General features: G+C 43.5%; 1 protein-coding gene across 1 annotated transcript in view; it reads left to right on the top strand.

The window, feature by feature from the left end:
• LOC147733302 (receptor-type tyrosine-protein phosphatase eta-like) overlaps window positions 1-22,947 on the top strand; it is a 526,406-nt gene extending 503,459 nt beyond the window's left edge. Inside the window, exons 22-23 of the mRNA XM_086956289.1 lie at window positions 1,165-1,300; window positions 22,186-22,947. Coding sequence (XP_086812415.1) covers window positions 1,165-1,300; window positions 22,186-22,347 — 298 coding nt within the window. The 3' untranslated portion in view covers window positions 22,348-22,947. The remainder of the gene's footprint in view (window positions 1-1,164; window positions 1,301-22,185) is intronic.
• The last annotated feature ends 543 nt before the right edge of the window (window positions 22,948-23,490 follow it).

The raw sequence follows: 23,490 nt of genomic DNA, 5'->3' as shown, positions 1-23,490 counted from the left end.
GGTTCTGAGGGTGGCTTCATGTAAAAATGTCAACAGGTTGCTAAACGCCATTTCCTAGATTTAGCAATGACTGACCTCTATCACACAGGTGAAGCAGGGATCTGCACCTCTTCATTGAGTAAGGCCGCATATGACTAAGGAGAGATGCACAAATATTCATGGCTGGATAAAGTTATCTTAATGTGTACATTCTAGCCCAGTGTGCAAAGGTAACCTTCACTTATTAGTAGTGACATCTAATAAACTCTGACTGGAGATTACTGAGTTAGACAAACACATTCAAAAGGCAATTCCATCGCACATCCCATTCCCTCAGTCAACAACAATGTGTTTGTTACAAGATTAATGCTGACAACTTATTATCCATTGGAACTGTTGTGAAGATTGTACTGGATACATACACGTCACCAGTGCTGGGTCAGCTTGCACAATGTTCATCTTTTAAACTTTGCACTGTCTTAGCCCCACTCCTTAGCTCTTCTGTGCATCATCAGATCCATGCTACATTCTCTCTTGACACCACAACTATAGATTTCACTGCCCTCTTCCTCTACATGCTGTGGCCGCCCCACAAACATTAAAACAATCATGTTGGAACAATGGAGTCTCTGCCTTAAATCCAAAGTCACATTTACCAGCCATCACCTAACACATAGCGTGAGGCTGACCAGATCAGTTTTTGTTTTACGTAGTACTATTCCCCGGTAAATGTCTTACAATCTACTCTGTAGCTGACTGCCAGCATTTAGGATCTTACAAACATGTACCACTTGCCATGTCCTGTCTTTAGCATTCTGATAAATATGCCCAAAAATATCCATGAAGGTTTTACAGCGCCTACTGAAAATATTGAGTCGTGGTACACGATTTCAGATTTCCAGTACCTGGCTTCATGTGTAGCACAGATGAAGCACATAACACAGTTTCTGCATAGCACATTTTAGCTTAGATATTTGAGTTCAAGTTCCCCTTACCCTTTTGTTGTATGGGGGTTGAGGAGTGGTCGAGGATAGGTCACTGAACGAATGGCGCTGCTGCACAATCTCCAATGAAAATGCTGTCACAGTGTCTGAAGCAACACAGCCAGTACTTCTTGAATGTCCATGGAATGGTAATTATGTAAGTAGCTGTATCTATAATGTATAATTTCTCTTTTGTTTCTAGTGCTGGTGTTGGAAGAACAGGGACATTCATCGCCATTGACCATATCATTTTCCAAATGGAAAGAGAGAAAGCCATTGACATATACTCAATAGTCCACAATCTCAGAATGCATCGTGCATTGATGGTGCAAACCGGGGTAAGACTGAAGGATACATTTCAGACTGCACAATTTATATTAGTAGGACTCTGCATAGTTCTTTAAAAACTGTGTAACATTCTCTATTTGTGAAGCTGGAAAAGTTTTTTAAAAACTCAAAAAAGGAAGGCCCTCTGCTGCAGCCAAAACATTCCAACTGTGGTGCAGTCCTGGGTGCTGCATTAGCTTGCCTGTTTTTGTTGGCGTTGTTTCCCTTTTCCATTCTCCGCTTCTTATCTATTGCTTTATTCTAGAAATAACAGGGTGAAACTAACAGGTTAAGGGAAAAGTGATTATGTCAAGCTTCTAATATTTAGTCCTCCTGCTGGAGATGAAGTGGGGGGAAACAGTGGAAGAAACACATTTATATGTTATCATTTTTTTCCGGATCCCAAAAGTCAAGCTATAGGACTTTTGGGAAAAGGGAACCGGGGAAAGGAGGAGCCCGACATACAATAGCAAGTCCCTGCTGCTGGTGTCCTGTCCAAGATAGATGCAACATCTGCCTCCAAGGCTTGGCACATTTATACCGCACTATTTTAGGCAAATGGTGAGCAGTTTTAAATTCCCTAAATGGGCCTGCCCATTAACAAACAAAGCTTCAGTAGCTGCTTGATAAAAACAGAACCTCTGTCCATCACCCACGCCTCGGTTAGATGGCTACTCTCCTCCATTGGCAGAGGAACAGCACTGGAGTAACAGCAAAGGCATTTTCTGTACTGCCCTGGAGCAGGATATGTGAACAACTATGGTTCCCTTGCGAGTTTCAACTCACTTAGATTGAAACTATAAAGAAACAAATGTTAACACAGAAAAGAAAAAAAAAGAAAAAAGGAAAGAAAAGAAGAAAAAGAATCTTTACAAGGAAAAGTAATAAGAATAAACAAACAACCTTACATACCCTCCCTGAAGCAAAATAATCAATTATTCGGTTGAAATATTAAAAAAACAAAGATGTTTTTGTATATCAAAACTAAAATCTGTTAATGCAGAAAATATATCGTATAAGCAACACAAAAAAGCTGATGGAAACTATACAGTGTAATAAGCTGCCATTTGTGTATGTATGTATATATATATATATATCTCAACGTTCCACACGTGTCCACACTTCAGGATGCGCTCCCCATTGGAAACTTACGACTTACGTTAATCCATGCAGCAGCGCAGACGACAAGCCATAGGCTCAATCAAGAAAGCCTTACGCGTTTCAGACAATATGCATGTCCTTGTTCACAGGCTCCGTTCGGCAGTGAAATGAAAAGGCACAAAGACTGCTGATAAATTACTCCAATACCTTTATTGGCCCCAGGTGCAGCCTCTGAATGTCCCGATGTCTTTTGGGAACAGTAGTCAAATTCAAATTCAAAATTACTTTATTCGGTTTTCATCAGATACAAAACCATAAAAGTACATTTGAAAGTTTTTCCCACACCAATAATTATAAAACTGCATATCTCTAAAAGATGATGGAAAGTAAATTTCATTTTAGACTATAACAAGTCATAAAGTGCAAGTGTACAATCCTTTAAAAACAGGATAAAAATGTCTTAAAAAACATCTTAAGCAATATGATGAGAAAAGAGAGGTCCTGGAAAAAAGTTTCATAGTCTACTCTAAGTTTGGCCTATGCAGCACAATGAACTTAAAAAATGTAGCTATAGCTTTCGTTGTGCACTCCTCATCCAGAAACTGTAAGGAGAGGAGTGCGGGACAACATCTTCGAAGACCCATCGTTTTTAAGATCGGAATCAACCAGAGCCTTCTTGGTTCACTATAGAACTTACAAAATAAAATTGTATGAATTGTGGCTTGGGTAGAGAGATCGTCATATGGGCAGAGTGGTAATACTGTGGCCCAGTTATTTGTTTTTGGGAAGCTAACTAGACGGTAGAAGGAGTTCAGCCTACAACGGGTTAGTAAAAATCTTTCATAGCTGGTCAAATTGAAAGTTAGATAGGGTTGCATGGTCAAAGTTGTTTGTATTGATAGCATATGTTGGACTGATGTTTTGCTGACCTCATTGGCCAGCCGCAGTTGTTCTAGATTTATTAAACACTGCGCTTTGAATGCTTTTCTAGACAGTTCTTAGATTGAGAGGGGAGAAGGAAAATATTATTTCCAGGCCCAGATCATACAGGGAGCTTTTAATATAAGCTATCCACCCAATCTTATGAGCATTCTCTAAGGAAATACATTCATGTATGAACCCTTGGCAGAAAATAGTTTTGTTGGATGACCAAATACGATGCCATAAGAGAAGGGGTTGGATTTTGACAATGTCTGTTGTACTCGACCTTCCTCTACCATTAAAGGTTGGAATAGGGGCGACCAGAGGGTTTATCATGTTATTGATCAGACCTAAATCTAAACCCAAAATGGGTTCGTTTAAACAGTCCCCATATTGTTGTATTGGAAAAATGGATTATCAGATGTTCATTCTCATCTGTGGTCGACAGATATTCTGGTCACTTTACCTGCACAATCGTTGATTGAAATCACCTCTCCAAATAATTACAACAGCTTTAATTATCTTGTTAGTTAATTCTTGGAGGGAGAGAAAAATGTGTTGTAATACTATTATCAGTTCTCCCTGATGTAGATTGTTATAAAAGTTGACCAAGAGGAAGTGGTCAGCCTTGTTCAGGCTTTGGCTTAGGGACACATTAGCGGACCTCGGGACCGCCCGCCTAAAGGGCGGGGGTCCCGACATTGCCATTAGGATGCGCCCGCCACAGTGGCGGGCGCATTCCTCAATTTAACATTGTGGCGGGTGGTGCTCACTGCTCCGCCCGCCACAATGTTAAAAACAAAAGCACACCTTTGCACAATCGAAGCGGCAGGCACCGTGCGGTGCCTGCCTCTTCGATTATGCAAAGGCAGGGGGGTACTACAGGTAACCCCCCGTGTGCCACCCCCTTTTGGCCTTCACTCTAGGGGCCCACAGGGGGACCCCAGAGTGAACACCACCTGCCAAAGGCATTGAAAAAAGCCCATTGTAATATTGCGGGCGGTGTCTGACAGACACCGCCTGCATGTTACTCGTTTTCCGCCCCAGCCGCAAGGCGACCGGGGCGGAAAAGTGGCGGGCGGTGTTTGCCTCTGCTGCGGTCCCCCCCGCCATTGTAATGTGGCGGGGGGGAAAAGGGTGGCGGGTGGGCATTTCTGTCGGGCGGATCGCCACCGCCACCATGGCGGTGGCGATCCGCCCGACATCATAATGGAGCCCCAAGTATCTGGAAATTTGGAAAATTGGGTTCTAGTTTTACTGGGATGATTTCCTCAATTTCCACCAAATTTGAAACGAAGATGGATAGACCTCCTTTGGCTCTACCAGACAGTGATGGTCGTGCAGGGGAAAAAAATGTTTTGTAGCCGTCTATGTGAATCTCAGCAGTGGCCCACGTCTCTTGAAAACAGAGGATATTAAAGTTATGAACAAAGCTAAACCAAGTATCATTCCCCACCTTTGATCGCTGGCCAGTGATATTCCAATAGAGTATAGTAATCAGAGACTTGTCCTTAGCGCTCTGAAGGGCAGGAGTCAGAATGATAGGCTCTGCTTGAACACTACGCCTGATATTACTATCTGCAACTACTTGAATATTACTCATATCTAAGCCCTGATCTACTACCAAGTTTTCGTGGAAATCAATGAGGGGATGCGTGTCACGTTGAATGGTATTTACATCTATCAACCGTTTGAAATAAGGATTGGGAGACTTTCGATTCTGTGTTTCCCAACTCGAAGAATCATGGATTCCCAATAGGCTCCGGGGATTGTGGAACCAGTCAGTCAGTCTCTTCCAATCCAGAAAGCAAATTAAATGTATTGCGTGTTGGAATGTCGTGGACATAATACTGAGTTTGTACATTTCTACCCATCCCCAAAACCATTTGGGTCCCGTTAGGTACGAGATAAAGGAAACCAAGTGGCAGAATATGTATCTCGCCCATTGCTATAGCGTGATTCCCACTCTCTTGTAGAATTCTATTAACCAACTGGGGGGATCTAAAAGTCAGGACAATTGAGTCTCCCGCAAAAAATTTCCCACGCAAGCACACACACTGAACCCTTCTTGCCATCTTAAATTCTCTGAACAGAAATTCAGTTAAACCCGTTTTCTTGCCCAACCAATAAAGGGATTTATTTCTAAGTGTTTCCCAACCCTCTACTGCCATAGTTTCCTTTTTTGGAACATTAGCTAAGCACGATAATGTACAGCGTGGCTGCTGGAGGTAAATCAAGGTGATCATCAGGAGCCAAATTTGCCCAGTCAGAAATATTAAATGCAGAATTTTGGGGGGGATGTGGGCGAGAAAGACAAGTGGTTGAACCTGGAAGATCATTTACACTTTTCAAGGGCACAGATCCTCCACTCAGATCAGTGGATTTTAATAAACTTGTTTTTTCAGGGTTTCGCAACCGCTCTCTCGTTATTTTACATGTCGAAGAATTAAGGGCGGGAGCTACTACTGAGTGTGGCTCTTTATCCCGGAAATGGGAAGGGGCTTCAATCGTAGAAACAGAAGTCCCGGTTTTCAAGTTCTAGCCAAAATTTGGAATCCCTGATCCGGGTATAAGAGATCTAGGGCTTTTACTCGGTCACTAGCTATTTGTTCTTCAATGCAAGTTAATCTCAAGTCCATTTGGTCTAGCCTAACTCTCAAATAGAGATCCAGCCTTTCAATCAGGGTCGTTAAGTTCTTTATGTCATCGCTCTGTAGGTCAGGGTTTTTCCTAGTCCCAGTTCTGTCTTTAATGGCAGATTTTCTTGGGCCCCTTTTTTTCTTTCCAATTTGGGCTGAGTTTTCTTTGATAGGAGTGGTTTCTAAACAAATTATAGGGCCACAATTAGTTGGATTGTTGTGAGCAGAGATATTCTCCTCAAGTATGGGAGTTTTGTGCTTCTTTTGAGGGGGTTGCAATGATGAATTTGAATCGCTCAGAGCGATGCCATCCGCAGTGTGCTGAATACACCCATTGGGGGGAATTCTTTTTCGTGTTGGGTTGCCTTGCTCTGTCTGGAACCTCAGAGTGATCCAATTCATCATTTGCTCGTGAGGAGCCAACTTCAAGGGATTCTACCACTGAGCTGATTTGTTTATCTAACGCCCCGATGGCTCCAGTAAGATAGCTCAGTAGGGTTTGTTGAGACTCAATATGAGCTCTTTTGCCTAAGGTGGACTTGGAGCTGGGTAATTTTCTTTTGCCCATACTGTATAAGGCTACCACAGCTAATTAATTGGATGCAAATGAAGATTACGTTTTCTGATCTTTTTAGAGAGTAAAATCAAACACCTCTCTGTGCTGGTAAGTTTCCCCAAGGACACTCAAATGGTATACCGACAGTTTTGCTTATACAATCACTACTGGTCTTGCCAACATTGGAACAGAGCACTAAAGAATAAACTCAATCAATTTTAATAGTTAACAGTAATAGATAAATCTGTCCTTGTCGATATGTTCTTGCTAGATTCAAAAATAGGGAAACCAAGAGAAAGGGCCCAGCCTGGCCTCAAACGGACACAGACGGGCAAGGACGGACCTGCCCTTGGCCCGGGCTTGTGCTGTGGTTGGCTCCACCCCCTCCACTCCTCTCGCGGGACCGCGCTGCCTTCTGGATGTTGTGGTAGGCAGTGCGTGGTCCGCGGCTTCAGAGGAGGAGGGCTAGAGGCGGCAAGGGTTTTGGCTGCAGAACTGTTAGCAGGCGAGGATTTCGGCGCCTGGTGTTGAGAAAACAAAATCTCCTCCTAACAGGGACCTCCTTAATGGCAGCACAGGTGAGAAAGGTGTAGGCAAAGTTTTAACAGCGTCCCGCGCCGCGGGAGCCCCGCTCCGATTATGTGCTGTGGTTGGCTCCACCCCCTCCACTCCTCTCGCGGGACCGCTCTGTCTTCTGGATGTTGTTGTAGGCAGTGCGTGGTCCGCGGCTTCAGAGGAGGTGGGCTAGAGGCGGCAAGGGTTTTGGCGGCAGAACTTTTAGCAGGCGAGGATTTTGGCGGCTTGTGTCGAGAAAACAAAGTCTCCTCCCAACAGGGACCTCCTTAATAGCAGCACAGGTGAGAAAGGTGTAGGCAAAGTTTTAACGGCGGGAACAGTAGTCTTTGAATCCAGCCCTAATTCCTGATAAAATGAATTCTGCCAAACCAAAGAAATCTTCATGCATATTGTCTGAAACGCATAAGGCTTTCTTGATGGAGCCTATGGTTTGTCATCTGCGCTGCTGCCTGGATTAATGAAAGTTGCCAATGGGAGTGCATCCTGAAGTGTGGACACTTGTGGAATGTTGATACAGACACGGCAGTCCAGCCGTGGGGAGGCACCACCGCCGGAGCAGCGGGCCCTTGGCTCGGTGAAATCTGATCTGATACTGGGCCATTGGTATGGCAAGAATGTTGAGCAGCGCAGTGCGCTTTCCATGGGAGGCCTACTTATAGTATAATTATTGAAGATTGTGTTCGTTTGGCAGAATTCATTTGATCAGGAAGTAGGGCTGGATTCAAAGACTACTGTTCCCAGAAGGCATCGGGACATTCAGAGGCCGCACCTGGGCCAAATAAAGGTATTGGAGTAATTCATCAGCAGTCTTTGTGCCTTTTCATTTCACTGCCGAACGGAGCCTGTGAACAAGGACATGCATATTGTCTGAAACACGTAAGGGGCTGGCTTGAATAAAAGAACTTTGGCCAGCACATGGTATCGTCTAGCGTGGTGTTTCGCTGCGCGTTTGAAAACTTATATATATATATATATATATATATATATATATATATATATATATATATATATATATATATATATATATATATATATATATATATATATATATATATACAGATCACTCCATACATATTGCCAATAGATAATAAAAAAACGTAATACAAAAAATGTAGACCCTGAAATCAAACGCAACCTGAGGGAGTCAGTATTACATACATAGAAGTTGACGTCTAGGCCCCACAGTAGAACAGACCGGAGCCATCATCAGGACGATGTGTCGCCAAGACCAGTTACCTAATAACACAAAATCTTAAGTAAGGAAACATAAGACAATATGTTCAATTAATACTTTTTCTTGTAAAAAGAAATGTTGTTTACAAAATGTTTATCCATGATACTCTTCAAAAGTTGTTGAGGAAACCAGAATTCAAAGAGTGGAAAGAAATAATGCAGCACCGAAAGCGAAAGTTTGCTAATATTGGATTTAAAGCTTACTGTAGTGTGCTCAAAAAAATACCTGAAGTAGGTTCATTTTAAAAATGAACAGACCCAAAGGCCAATGTCAAGACAAAAGTAATGTGAAAAGGTAGGTAAAGATGAAATAATGGTGTACAGAATGAAAGAAAATCGCCACCATACTCTAAGGTAAAATTTACATCTGAAAGAACATATGAATTAAATATATACTACAGAAGGAGCATCAAGTGCACAATGAACCATCAACAGCCAGTTAGTAGGCATAAACCATAATTACTTAGGGTATCACCGATTTCCACAGTAATTCGAAGGAGCAAGCAATACCCCAGTTGCAGCTTAGATGTACTGGAATAATAATATACCACAGTAAATGTGTTGTAATCCATAACGACTAATGCTTTGCTTAAGGAAAATAGGGGCATATTAGCAAGGAATAGCAATATTTATCCCAAAATGCGCCTAGCGCATTTTTTTTTATCGCTGCCTATCTCTGGATATGTTAGCGGAGAAAACATGCTATTAGCAACGTTTTTCTACATTGTGCTAAAATATCCAGCGATTGCGGCGAAATGTGTGAATATCACTGGAAATCCAGCAATATTCACGCATTAATGCCAATGGGGACTTTACCTGAGAATCCACCTCCCATTGGATAAACAGGTAAGTCATGTTTTTAGCAGGCGTTAGATTATAGCGATAATTGCGCTTCACGCAATTGTTTTGATTGCTTTGCCGGCATGCTAATAAGCGATAGCTGTGTTAGTGACTGCTATCAGTAGATAACAGTTTGAGTATGCCCAACTTGCATGTCATTAGGGATAAATATTGCTGACATGCAAAGCAGGCCCCAAACCGGTCGCTATCGCCTAAAAGCTGTCGCTAACTGCTGTTAGCGACAGCTTGCTAATAGGGCGATAAAAGTATTGCTGCTTTAGCGGCAAAATGTGCCGCTAAAGCGGCGATATGGCCCTTGCTAATATGCCCCATTGTTCAATCAAAATGTTGCCTCTAATTCTGGTGCTGTTGGACCTGTCCGCAGCTTTCGACACGATATCGCATGAAATCTTGCTTAGTCGTTTGCAGGAGGTTGGGGTTGGAGGTTTGGCACTGTCCTAGTTGAAGAGTTTTTTATCAGGCTGCTCACAAAGTGTCAGCTTGGGTTCTTTCCGCTCAACACCTATGGACTCACTAAGGGAGTTCCACAAGGCTCGTGCCTGAGCCCTACACTTTTCAATGTGTATGTGGCACCCCTAGCTGACCTTGTAAGACCGCATGGATTTATTCCGGTGTTGTACGCTAACGACACTCAGCTTTTATTTCCATTCCAGACTCTTACTCCTGCAGTTAAATACTCTTTTGCTGAGGGTATAAGAGCAGTGTCTTGTTGGATGGCCTCGAACTTCCTACAATGCAATTTAGGGAAGACCGAGGTCATGCTATTCGGGAAAGCTCCACTCCTGTGATCGCCTGACTTGTGGCTGTTAGATTTGGGGCCTGTCCCCAGTCCAAAACAGACAGTGAAAAATCTAGGCGTTCGGCTGGACCAAGGACTATCCCTAAAGGAACACGTGAACCAAACAACGGGGTCCTGCTTTCGGGTCATTGGACTCCTGAGACGCCTGTTTCCTTTCCTGCCAGACATCTTTAGAAAGCCCCTTGTCCAGGCCCTAGTACTTAGCCGCCTGGATTATTGTAACGGGCCCCTTTTATCTGCAAATGACAGCTCACTGAGCTGGTTACAGGTGGATCAGAACACCACGGCAAGGTTAGTTCTTAATGCCCCACCTAGAACTCCCTTTCGCCCTCTCCTGGATAAACTTCATTGGCTACCAATCCGGCAATGGGTTAAGTTCAAAACCTGCTGTATTATTCATAAAAGCATATTTGGATCAGGTCCCTCATATCTGGCTGAAAAGTTTACCCCTTATAAACCGGAACCCATGCTCCGCTCCAGCAACCAATCTCTGCTCCGGGCAGCCGCGTAGCTAGGGGGGGGCGAGGGGGGCGGTCTGCCCCGGGCGGCACTATTCTGGAGGTGGCAGCCGCGTGGCCCGTTGCAGTGGCCTTTTTAAACGTTAAATCATTAAGAAAGTTCTGAGTTCAGCTTCCCTGATTTCAGCCCTGGGTCCCAGTAGTTTAAAATACTGAAAGTCCCTGACCTGACCTCTGATGACGCACTGTAGCCTCGCTGATTGCAAGAAGCCTGGGTGCTTTAAGCAGAAGCCCAGGGTTTCCAAGGCTGCTTGTCAATCAGCGAGGGTACACCTCCATAACCCCACCCCATCCTGCCTGGGAAGAGCTGCTGTGCACCCAAGGCTGCCTACGAGTACGACCGGGCCTGATCTGAAGCACACGTGCTTTTTGTAAAAACAAGCAGCAGACTTGCTCGGATCGGAGGAGGCTGGCACTGGCAGTTCGTATCAGAGCAGAGGCACGTTTAATTTAATTATTCTACAGCACATTTGCGTTCTCTAAAGCAGCATGTTTGCATCAAAATACATAGGTGGACAGGGAGACACCCATGCTGCACTCATAAAGCGTCTCCCTGATGCATACTAATGCAGGCAGCACTATGCACTGCCTCACGTTTCTTTAAGGTGAAAGCCCCACACAAAGCCTCGCAAATCTTGATATCCGTGGCGCGAAATCCAACAATGATTTTGCACTGGGGCTGCACCACAGAGGGGGGAATCTGCTGCGAAATCTCAGTGAATCTGGACCTCGAGCCCTGCTGAAGTGTGACACACAAAATGTGTAGCGCGCCTGTCAGAGGACTCGTGACGCGGATCCTATGCACAGCGCATGTACCAGGCCGAGCAGAAAGGTGCTAATGTGCACACTTTGCACGTCTCTTCATACATTCACGAAGCGCTTTACGTGTTTCTTGATTCATTTATTCATGTCATAATTGACATGTTCACCCATTCAAGCCACGCTTTACTTGTCTCTTCATTTATTCACATAACGCTTACGTGTCTCTTCATTCATTCACTTATGCCACACTTTACATGCCCAGTTATTCATGCCATGCTTTATGCCTCTTCATTCATTCAAGACGCGCTGTACGTGATTCTTCATTCATTCACTCATGCCACATTTTCATGTCCAGTAATTCATGCAGAGCTTTACACGTCTCGTCATTCATTCATGACATACTTTAGATGTTTCTTCATTCATTCACTTATGCCACACATTATGTGTCGATGTATTCATGCCATGCTTTACACGTCTCATTATTCAGACACTTATGCTACACTTTACATGTGCTCTTTGTTCATGCCATGCTTTACACATCTCTTCATACATCCACGAAGCGCTTTACCTGTTTCTTCATTCATCCATTTATGCTGGAATCTTGGACATTTTTGCCCAGTCGAGGTCACTGCAATTTGGCACAGCATTAAGTGAATCCGTAAACCACATAAGCTCCTGATGCCAGCACTCTTGCCAGGGCTTGGTCTTGCTGATGGATCAGTGTTCAACTTCTCCCCTGGGGTTAGTGCCTACCACTTGCACAAATGTGCCAGCAGCAGGCACTTAACACACACCGCTATCTTTCGACAGCAGCATGCACTACGTACTGTGCCCGCCTTGTGCTACAGGCGTCACTGACACTGCAGCAAAAGCTGCTTCAGGCTCTGTTGACAGAGCAATTTGAACCAGTCAAATGTGCAGCGCTGCGATTTTTGAATTGATGTTTCTTTTGCGTGCTGTTATCGCCAGGAACAGCAAACTATAGTGCCTTCTTTCTGTGACATCCATTTATAAAAAGTAATTGGTTAAAATATGGCATTTATTCATTACCAGTGTTCACTCTAAATTTAAATTCAATTATGATGTAAGCAAAACTAACTGCCTCCTGGCTCCGGTTAGCTCCTATCAAAAGTACTTTCATTTCAAGGACAACGACACGAGTACACCCTGGTTTATGTAAAAAAATAAAAAGCAGCAGATTTGCTCAGCTTAGAGGAGGCTGGCAGTTTGTATCACATGCAAGTTTAATTTAATGATTCTACAGCACCTTTGTGTTCTATAAAGCTGCATGCATTGCCCACTCGAGGTCGCTGCATTGGCACAGCATTTGGTGAATTGGTAAACCACATAAGCTCCTGATGCCGGTAAATAATGCGTAGGACCAAGGGTGACGTAGCTGGTGCTCTAGCAAAGCACTCAGAGACAAATGGGGTACTCTCATAATACGATGTATGTCTGTTTGCCAAAGAAAGAGCCCCACGTGTTGTAGAAATTTATATGGATTTACAAAGAGCATGACACTGTATCACGGCATTACTGTGAAAGGATATGGTGCCTAAGTTAAAGGTTCATTCAGTTTTATTACAATGGCACATAGTGCTCTTTGGGCTTGATATGTACCCAATATGATTTCATTTCAAAATCTTCCTGCAGCCTGCTTCAGTGAAAGGAAATGTTTTGCTCAAGATATAATATGCTCATTTGGATGGGACTTTGTTTTGATAGTTTTCTCATGGCCATCTTGTTTCAGTAGGGGGGACGAGCTGCCCAATATCTGGTATTGTATCATGTCAATTGATAAGTTTCAAAGTAACAGGTGGTTATGTGTGCCTGACCACCCTTTTATCAAAAGTACAGTTAATTTCCTTGCATTTAATGCATCACATTATATCTCCTTGGTGTTAATGGTGCACAGAATGTGTTCAAGATTTTCGTATTATTTTCTCAGGGCTTGCACTAGATCTGGAAGGGCAGGAGTTAACAGACGGCCCTGGGAGCTCAAGCAAGCTGACCGTGGGTATTGGGGCAGGAATGATTATGTATTATGTTATTGCTCAATAATTGACCCATGTATCCTGCACTAAACAGAGTGGGGGCCAGTCCTGCCACATTGTGTAGCCATTCGCAATGTCCTGAGCTGAGCAAGCAGGCAGGTTGACTCAAAAGTACTATTACTGCTCAACTCATTATCTTTTAGCATATACAAAATTATGAAAGGGCATGTTGTTGTAACCAGAGACACACGAACCACTGACTGTCAAATTGAGCAGCAGGCGCATGAACCACGTGAGCTTTCTTTCACAACACTCGATGTCACTGATGCTCTTCATGCTAAATTGACCTCAAATATATTTTGCTCATGGATTTTTGAGCTATCCCTCAGGTGCTAGCTCTCCTGGCTGTTTGATAAGAGTGTACCTGCTGAGTTTACCGTTAGTTTACATTTTGAAGGAATTGTCGGTTAGTTACAAGAAAGCTGCTAATATCTGTGTGTGGTTTGAACGTCACGACTTTGAACTCCTGCGCGGCCAACAGGGCCGTTCAGCCTGATGACATCCAGAAAATGAGGTTTATTAAAAAGAGAGAACATAGCGCCTATTTCCAGGGCTTATAAAAGCAATATATCCACAGCGTTAAGTGGCATATAATCTAGTGTTTAAAGCATTATTGAAAGTGGACAAAAGATCATGGAATATTTGAGTTTCTATAATTGGTGAGGCAGACACTGAGCGCAAACAACCACTGCAATTCATGTTGAATTAAACCAAGCAAAGATAGATTAGAGTGTTTTTACTTTTTTTTCCTGGGGAAAATATCACACGTCACAGCAATTTTACTGTAAAAATGTGCATGGGGACATGGGGCCTGCATGTTACTAGTGACGGAGAGGGGCATCCATCCTAAGGGATCGCAAAAGAGAGACAGGGTTTTACACATTACTCATGAGACTTTCATGTGAGGTGAGGTCTTCAGTGTATCCTCGTTCCAGTAAACCAGTAATAAGAGCAAGTGTCTTCTTGTGATCACCCAGACACATTTAATAGTGATGTAGGTGCATGGCATCGGTGCACAGGGGCATCAAGGGCTGCTGAAACCCTGAGTATTGCTTTACTTTGCTATGCATACACCAGGCAGGGGCCCCAGTTTTCCTGACTGCACAAGGTTAATTGTTTCCTTGTCAATCTCTTTCTTTCACCTCTCGACCTTTTAGAGATATTTTAATTATTATTGCTCTTTACTGTTTATTTATCTACCTAGGCTTGGACCATAGGTATCTCGTTGTTCTTATTATTTATTTATTTATTAGAAAGTTTTGTATAGCGCGAACAAGACCCGTGGGTATCAGAGCGCTTAACATATAGGCGTATGCGACAGACAGTATATATCACTCAGTTATAAAGGCATCGGAACGAATTACATATGAGGCGTGGACAAAGACATATATATCAAACAGTACTATTGACAACACGTATGAGGTAGAAGATAGGAGGTAGGTAATAAATATAGACAGTGTTGGATATACTTCAAACACGAGAAGATGTGTAAGCAACTATGAGGTAGATGATAGGAGGTAGATGATAAATAAGGTCGTAGGTGGGTATATATCTATCTTAAGTAGAGTGTGTAAACAGGTATGATATTTAGTTCATTGTCATTTCGCGACTGATCAGATCTAGGTAGTGTATTTTTTCATCAGATAGCTCTTTAACTCTCGCTTGAATGCTTCTACATTTTGGATCTTCCTGATGATAGGAGGAATTGAGTTCCATATTCTGGGGGCAGCTCCTGAGAACGCTCTGTCATAGGTTTTTTTCTTGTAGAAAAATGCTGGTCGTAGTAAAAATTCTTCAGTACTTCTCGCTGGGCGATTCCCTCCCGAAAGCTGGAGTTTCTTCGCTAGGTATCCAGGGGTGTTGTGGTGTAGCGCTTTATGAGTGATACAAGCTATCTTCATTTGGATTCTGGCTTCATAGGGTAGCCAGCTTAATGCTTTAAGGTGTGGCGATATGTGGTCATATTTCCTGGATCCGGTGATAATTCTTGCTGCAGCGTTTAGGCATGCTTTCAGTGGTGCTGTGGACATTTTTGGTAAGCCCGCTAAGGTGGAGCAGCCATATTCAATCCTAGAGATAACTAAGGATTGGATAGCCAATTTGAGATCCGCCTCTGAGATGAAAGGTTTCAGTTTTTTTAAGTAGTTCAGGTGGAATCGAGCATTCTTGGCCATTGCGTTGATATGGGCTTTCATGTCTAAATTCTCATCCAGAGTGATTCCTAGAGATTTCGCTGACTTGATTAGTGTTGGGGTGCAGTTTAGCGCAGTCATCACTTTCGTCCATTCCTTTATTTCCGTACGGCTCCTTGCTGGTGAGATTAGTAGGAACTCCGTTTTGTTGGTGTTAAGCTTCAGTTGGTTGGTAGTTAACCATTGCATAGCCATTTTTAAAGCCTTGTTTCCTCGTTCCAAGTCTTGTATGGACGAGATCTTTAGGTATATTTGCGTGTCATCTGCATACATGTGATATGATATCCCTGCTTTTTGGAAGATTTCTGTAAGCGGCTCAACATAAAGGTTGAACAGATCTGGGGATAACGTAGACCCTTGAGGGACTCCGATTGAAATAGGACAGGGAGGTGATATTGACTGGTTGACCAGGAATCGTTGTGATCTGTTCTGTAGAAAAGAGATGAACCACAACAGTTCTGGTGGAGTTACAAATTCAGGGTGGATGCAGCCTATGCAAGGGTGAGGCTGACAGTGCTCCAGGAAGCATTTGACTTATGCCCTCGGATTAGATCTATGCACAGGGGCTTAGAAGCCTATAGGTATCCACCAAGCACCCTCAGAGATAACTGTCCAGAACAGCTCTTAATGCGCTCAATGGTAATGCGAATAATGAGGTCTAGAACACGCAACAGGGATACCATCCTGGGGCCAGTGTGCTACAAAGAGGACCTGTAACGTGGTCATATACCAGTCTTACTTTTTAAATTGCACCGCTTTTTAACTATTGCTGTCTGCCAGCCACAGAGTCTTTGGCTCAGTCTGTCGAAGGGGACCCCGGAAGCTTCAAGCAGTGATTGCTCACACTTTTCTGTCTCAGCCTGACTTGGCAGAAGTCTTCATCTAAGTCTTTGCCTGCTCCCCCACTGAGCGCAGGGCAGGATGCTCGCATCCACACACCGACCTGATTGAAATGTAAAACATAAGTGTGTCATAGGAGCTAAATACCTTGACACTAATGTACAGGACACAGCGAGTTGGAGAACCACCACTGTATGGGCCAGAGCTGAGCCACATGGCTGCTCCCGGGTAAGGATTTGTGCCGTATTCTCAAGAAGTATAACTGCAGTGCAGGCACTCTCTCACGCATAATTTCTCACCTGCGTTTACAACTGTGTAGCCTTGGACTGTGTCATGTATGTGCATGTAACTTGCACGATCGGGTTAAACTATTAGCAACGATACTAAGTGTCTCTCGGACCTCTTTCAAGTGCTTGCTGTCCTTTTTCCCAGCACACCTCCCCTAGGGGCGGCAATCTGAGGGATAGCCCCGGGCGCCACAAGCTCTAGCTACGCCCCTGGCTCCGGGTTCCGCTCATCAGAAAGGCGAGACTGGGAGGCAGAGCGCTGTCGTTCTTGGGCCCCAGTCTCTGGAATAAACTACCTCTTAATTTGAGACAGTGCACCAATTATCTAATTTTTAGGAAATTACTAAAGACGTTTTTGTTTTAAATAGTTTAACTCCTCCTGCGTATTCATGAGAACACTGTCCGTTAGCCTGATGGGTGAACCAAGCGCAGAGATACTCCTTCGGGAGTCGAGTCTAGTGCTCTATAAGTCTTAAAATAAATAAATAAACGCACACTAACCAGTCTGTGCAAGTCACACGGGGCTGATTTAAACAACCACGGGATCGAATTCTCGCCAGGCAGGATTTGGGCTGCAGAAGTGTCCCCATCCCTTAGTAGTGCTGCAGGCTTTGTTCATTGTTGTGACTTCAGCAGTTAGTGGCGATCATAACTCTGTCAAGTGTTTCCCCAATATATGAAATTCAGATTGTGGAAGCATACACAGGTTTTCCAATGGGTATTCTGAAGCTCATTGTCAATCAAACCCGCAAAAAAAGCGGAAAAGCACAAATCACAATGCTTAACAAAAACCGAGGAAGAATAGATGAAATATAACAGCACGCACACATCTTCTGAACATGTTTGAGGCAACTTATCGCTGTAATTGATTTGCACAAATTCACCATGATTTGTAGAGGTTCCAATTGTGTTTTGTGTTCAGGTTCAAATAAGGTTTGTGCTGGTGACAGTAGGTTTAACTGTGTCACAAATTAGACTGAGAAAAACAAAAAGTGATGGTTGCATTTCAGTTCATCGTTTTGCAAGCTGTATTTTCTGTGCAGACTTAAAATAAATGTACGTTTTCTTTACTCATGACTTGTGAAATATAAGAGCAGGTTATTTAAAGTCTGTTAAATTTTTATGATTACAGAAGTAAAAAAAAGAATAATAATGTAGGCTTGCACTTCAGTTAGGATTCATTATTTCTGAGTTTTGCCCATGTGGATCTTTATTAAAGTTCCCCAAATCTCTGACAAAGCAGCAATGTAGCCTTGTGAAGTTTTAGGGGCAGATTTTCAAAGAAGTCACGCAACGCAGCACAGCAGCCAAAAAAGCTGTGCTGCGTTCCTTGACCGGGAGGGAGCAGAAGAGCGCCATATGGCTCTCTACTCCCCTCTTCTTAGCACCACCGCTGATTTCAGCTGTCGTGCGCCAGACACACACTTTAGTGCCAAATTCCCACCCAAGTTACACCCCCTTGCCGCTAAGTAAAGCAAAGCAATGCCTTGTGCTGCTTTGCATTACTTGTAGGGTACTTTCCAACCCTACAAGTTTTGCACAGGATACCAAATCAGTTAAAAACAAGCATTTACAATGCAATAGGTTTCGCAGCATTAAAATTTGAGTTACTGGCATTGTGTATGACAATGCGTTGCATAAAATTTTTTAGCAAACTTTGAATTGGTGAGCAGTGAGAGTGTGTGCAAGAGAAATAAATGCATGCCATGCGTCTAAATAAATAGGGTGAACATGAACATTAAATTATGAATGCGCACATTTAAAATTGATTACCCTTTCGGGAATGATTCTGTCGCATGTTTTTGCAGCATGTCATCGTGCTCACCAGTGTCAGTTTTGTGACCTGCTTGCTGGCACGAGCTTTTCTTACGGCCCACTTGCTTCAAATACTGTCTGCTGTGGTCTTCCAATGTTCACAGTGCTAGCTCCTTGCACTGCCCAAAAGTGTGATCGACGTGCATGAGCGCTCACCAGTGTGTCCTCTGCTGCTACCCCATTCCAGTTTATCATGCTGTGCACCAGTGCAAGCATATCGTGCAGCTCACATTTCTACGCTTGTGTGTGATACTGCATCCAATGCAAACACATTAGATTGCCCAACAGTAACAAAATATATCCACATTTGTCCAAGAATATTCATCATTCTGTCCTCGGCGCCCACGATCATGACAGGCAAATAATTATTGTTTATGCCAAACATGGACTAAATAAAGTCAAGGGGGTTTAAGACAATGCCACACTTCCGAAGACATTTGGAAATACAGACCAATTGTGCTTTTCTCATGGTCTTTACCTCCCACGTTTGCAAGGGTCAGCTTTACTTATTAAAACGGCTTTAAAACAATACAGATCGATAAATACATCTCAGTTTAAGAGACACGCTATTTTTTTTATCTTCGCTATCACTCTCCTTAGCTTCACGATGCCATTAGGCAAACGTGCGTTCGTAAAATAAATGTACACAACTAATGAATGTGAAAATAATACGTTGCCTCAGCCGACATTAAATACGAATAGCTACCCAATGTGTTTACATGGCATGCATTGGACTGGGATGAATGAGCTCACACCCTGCGCCTTAATGCAGGCTGGTGCATGAATAATAGAGCACAAGAGTAGGCACCAGATGGTCATGGGTACAGTTACACGTAGGAAGGTGGCTAGCAGATTAGTCACCTTTGTTTGGTCTGTAGCCCAAAAGTGTCTGCATATTTAGAGTTCCGTGCAGGTCTGGCACCTCTTGCGAAGGGGTAGGGAGAAGGAAGGAGATAAGAGAAAAAATCAACTGCCTTCTAAGTGGTTGAAAAGGAGCACTACAGAATGATTCACGAGACACAACAGGCGCTTAAGGCTGGAGCGAGATTGTAGAAAACCTTAAGTGCCCGCGCTGATGGGGGGAGGTAGTGGGGGGGGGGGTGAGCCTTCATGCATGGATTCTGCAGAGAGACTGACTGGCATGGCAAACGCCGTAGGGTCAAGAGATACAAAGTCCTATGCAAGCAAACCGAGCTAATACGTGATGGAAGATACTGAGCATAGTAAGTCGTGAGTTACGGTACCTGTCATGATAGAAGGTGACGGTAAAATGTGACATGCTAGCAATGGGTGGGGAGGACAAGCATTGCAGGGGGTGACGAGTGCAGTAAAGGTGGTGGGCGGTGCTGGGGGAGACGTGGCAGGCACTGTGGAAGAAAGTCGACAAAGGTGATAGGCGCTACAGTGGATCGCTGAAGAGGACGAAGGATCACAATTTGAAAGTGGGCACCGAGCACCTTGGAGTGAACAGTGGCATGATCAGCAGAGGGTGCGTGAGAGGTGACCAGCCCATGAGGATGCAATGGGGAGCAGGCGACGCAGAGGTTTAGGAAGAAAGCGAAGTTAACAGGAACCCTCTAAACTGAGGGTGGAGATGGGGCAAAAGGCACAGGCAGGGAGTATGGCAATGCATGGCAAGAGAAAGCACCACCAAGGAAAACTGGAGGTGAAAAACATCACCAGCATTGAAAAGCGGGGAGGTAGAAACTTCCCTGAGATGACACCCGAATGTTCGCTCACCTGCCATTGAAGTCCAGAGGTAGAGTAGGGTCCTCGCCCGGCATCGAATCCATGGTCTGCTGGTGATGGTCTATGACCAGCTACACTGGGACAGCAACAGTATTCCAGAGTACCACCGACATCGAGGACGGACTAGCCGCCCGTGGACGTGTCTGCCAACGCGCTACCTTCAGTGCCATCTCCAGCGTAGCCCAGTCAATCGGATCATTGTTGCAGAAAAGACTGACTGGTAGGAGATAATACAGTCGAGTAATAAAAACGTTTTCCACTAGCTAAAGTCAAGCCAAGAATACAGTAGTAAGCGACACGGAAAAAACATAACTAGATGTTGTAAATATTTTCAATCACTTGACCTCCTGCGCACATCCATGAGGAGATTAATACCAAGCGGAGAGTAAGCTAAGTCTGCTGGTGCGTTCCTGCAATTTCTCCGTAGCGGGCTCGCTCTTTACAGAACACCCTGTGCCAGTCCATAATGGGCTCTGCTTCTTCGCAGACGCTACACCGTACCGCCGCGTTGTGTCCTTTCTTTTTGTCTATGCTCTGCTCCAGACTCAGCAAAGGCGGGCGAAACCATAACAGTCTGCGCGCCTCAAGCCAGCCTATGGTAAACAGAGCGCAAAGCGCTCCTATTGGCTGAGTGCTCTACACAGTCATAGACACAGAAAAAGGCCCAGGCGACAGAGGCGTAATATTGAGACAACAACTAGGAACACAGAAGGACTATCTCAAAGAGATATTAAAGATCGAGTTCGACAGGTTTTAACATAGACAAAACACGCATTGACTATGTCAGTTTGTAGTGACAGGTATACACAAAAACTAGAAGCGCAGATTGTGTTTGTCACAGAAACTGCAGTTTATTTAGTCCTACGGGCCCACAAGGCGGATGAGCAAGCAATACACTCAGCTCCATCAGATGCCTGTCGAAGAGACGGACAATCTGTTCTCAGCAGCAACAACAAGTCAGGTCCCGGGCCGCGCTGTGATTGGCTGACGTCACGGGGGTGTCCCGGCCGGCAGCCAATCACAGCGCGGCCCGGGAATGACGTCACGGGGGTGTCCCGGGCCGGCAGCCAATCGCAGCGCGGCCCGGGACAAAGGGGCGGGGCTTAAAAAAAGCACCAGGAACGCCCCCGAATCGCGTTTTCGAGAGAAAGCGCGATTGACAGCCTCTGTCTCCCAATGGCTAGTCTCCATTTATGGAGCTAGCCAATTGGAAACAGAGGCTGTCCTAACCTCACTATTAAAAACAACAGATTTCGATCTGGGAGGGGCTTCGCCCCTCGCCAGGTTACGAAACCTAAACAGTTTGTGATGCTAACATTAGGAAGTATATATCTAACATGTCTATACAGTACATTACCTTCTACCTCATAATTATGTTTTTTGTTGATTTACTGCTACTATAATGTCTACATGTTATTCTTTCCTTGTTAAGCGCTCTGATACCCACGGGTCTTGTCCACGCTATACAAAACTCTATAAATAAATAAATAAATAAATGAATAAATAAAACCCAGCACAAAATGTTTGAAAATCTACCCCCAAGAGTGTGTTTTCTGAAAACACAATTGGCCGGTTTGGTAAAAATGATCCCTAACCAACCTTGGTGACATTGCTTAGAAATTGGGATTGTGGTGTTCAACAATGTTAGAAAAAATTGATCTTGGACTAAAGGCAGAAGAAAATTATTTATGTGCAGGTAACCTGAGCCTCCCGTTTGTTGAAATCTTTTTTTACATTTTTAAGCACTGAACGATGTGATGCATTTGAATAAAAAATGCCTTAGTTATAGATACACTTTAATCAAAATAATCTGCTGCGATGGTACAATGCTGAAGGTTATGAGATTTAACAAACTTTTTAAGATGAAAGACGAGTAACACATGGCATCAGAGTTAAACAGACGGGAAAAAGATAGCAAGGGTCTACATTGGGTGCAAAACGTTCAGGTTTTTATCGAAATTGATTTAATGTTTTTATTTTTTTTACCTCACAGGCTCAATATATTTTCTTGCATCAGTGTGCTTTGGACATGATTAATGCACAAAAGCAAGCAGCTGATTCTCACGTATATGAGAGGGCAGATCCCAACTTAATCTATGAGAACATGCCATCGCGCTCAAATTCCAGGACCGTGGCCGGGTCTGCCTATCGATGAAGAACAGCTTCTTAAAACGTTTTTGTGCCCCAATTTGCTCTTTACAATTCTCAACGTTGGGCCACAGAATAGGAAATGCAGCTCCAAGTTTTTACTGGAAATAGTTTTTTTTTCTTTATTTAATATAAGTATCATCTTTTGATTTAAAAAGAACAACACACGTTTTGTTTTTCTCCATACGACTGTGCAGATAAATGTAATTTAAATGTACCTTTCTTGAGACTGTGGGTTGGTAAATTACTGAGCATACACTGTATCCGATTTACTTCAAATGAACATACATACAATCTGTGGAAATTACAGTTCGTCCGGAATTAACACATTGTTATTAATGTATTCTTGTATTGGTTTTTGCATACTTTTTCCATGGAATAGGAAAGTACTGGACACATTTCAACATATGGGATGCTATGTAATGTTAATTGTTATCAAATACAAAGTGCACACATACATTCCAAGTCTTCTCCTGGCTCATGCACCTATTGAATTATCCCGAATTTGGCTACTGAATTAGCCATGCCACATGTTTTTTTGAGTCAAAACTGAGTCAGCAATTCTTTCTGGAATACCGACCTCTTCTGGGAATTTCGTTGTGTACAGAGATAAGAAGATCCTCTAAATATTTGATATATAGCTTTTGAGAAAGCCTTTCTCATTATGTGACCTAATTGATCAAGAGATACGATTTAAAAAAAAATTCTGTGGAGGAATTAAATCCTACTTCACATTTTAAGACTATGGGCCTCATTTAGAAGAAGTTGACATATCGACATTGATGCGTCAATTTCCCTGCACCTAGGCCAAATCCCTTTGTGAAACCATGGGATACGCTGTATTGGCTCCATGGCACAAGAATTAACAAGTGCATCAGAAATTCTTACAGATCCATTGGCGCAAAAGAGAAGCATTCCTGCATTTGGTCATAAAACGGGTGCGGCTCCAGCAATGTTTCAGACACATATATTAATCACATTGTAAAAGTTGTGTGTCGGTCCTTATGCCTGGTCTGAGCAGGCGTAGGGATTTTGACGCAGTCAAGTCATAGAGTGGCGCAGTGAAATGTTGAAAAATGTCACTGCGCCACTTCTAAGTGGCTTTTTGCGTGGGAACACTTACCCTGCATACATTATTCCTGTATACTTT

This window comes from Lissotriton vulgaris, chromosome 2_1, assembly GCF_964263255.1.
Source record: "Lissotriton vulgaris chromosome 2_1, aLisVul1.2, whole genome shotgun sequence".
In the NCBI taxonomy this organism is placed as follows: Eukaryota; Metazoa; Chordata; class Amphibia; order Caudata; family Salamandridae; genus Lissotriton; species Lissotriton vulgaris.
The sequence above is the reverse complement of the archived record's forward strand: the minus strand, read 5'-3'. Positions and strand labels throughout refer to the sequence as shown.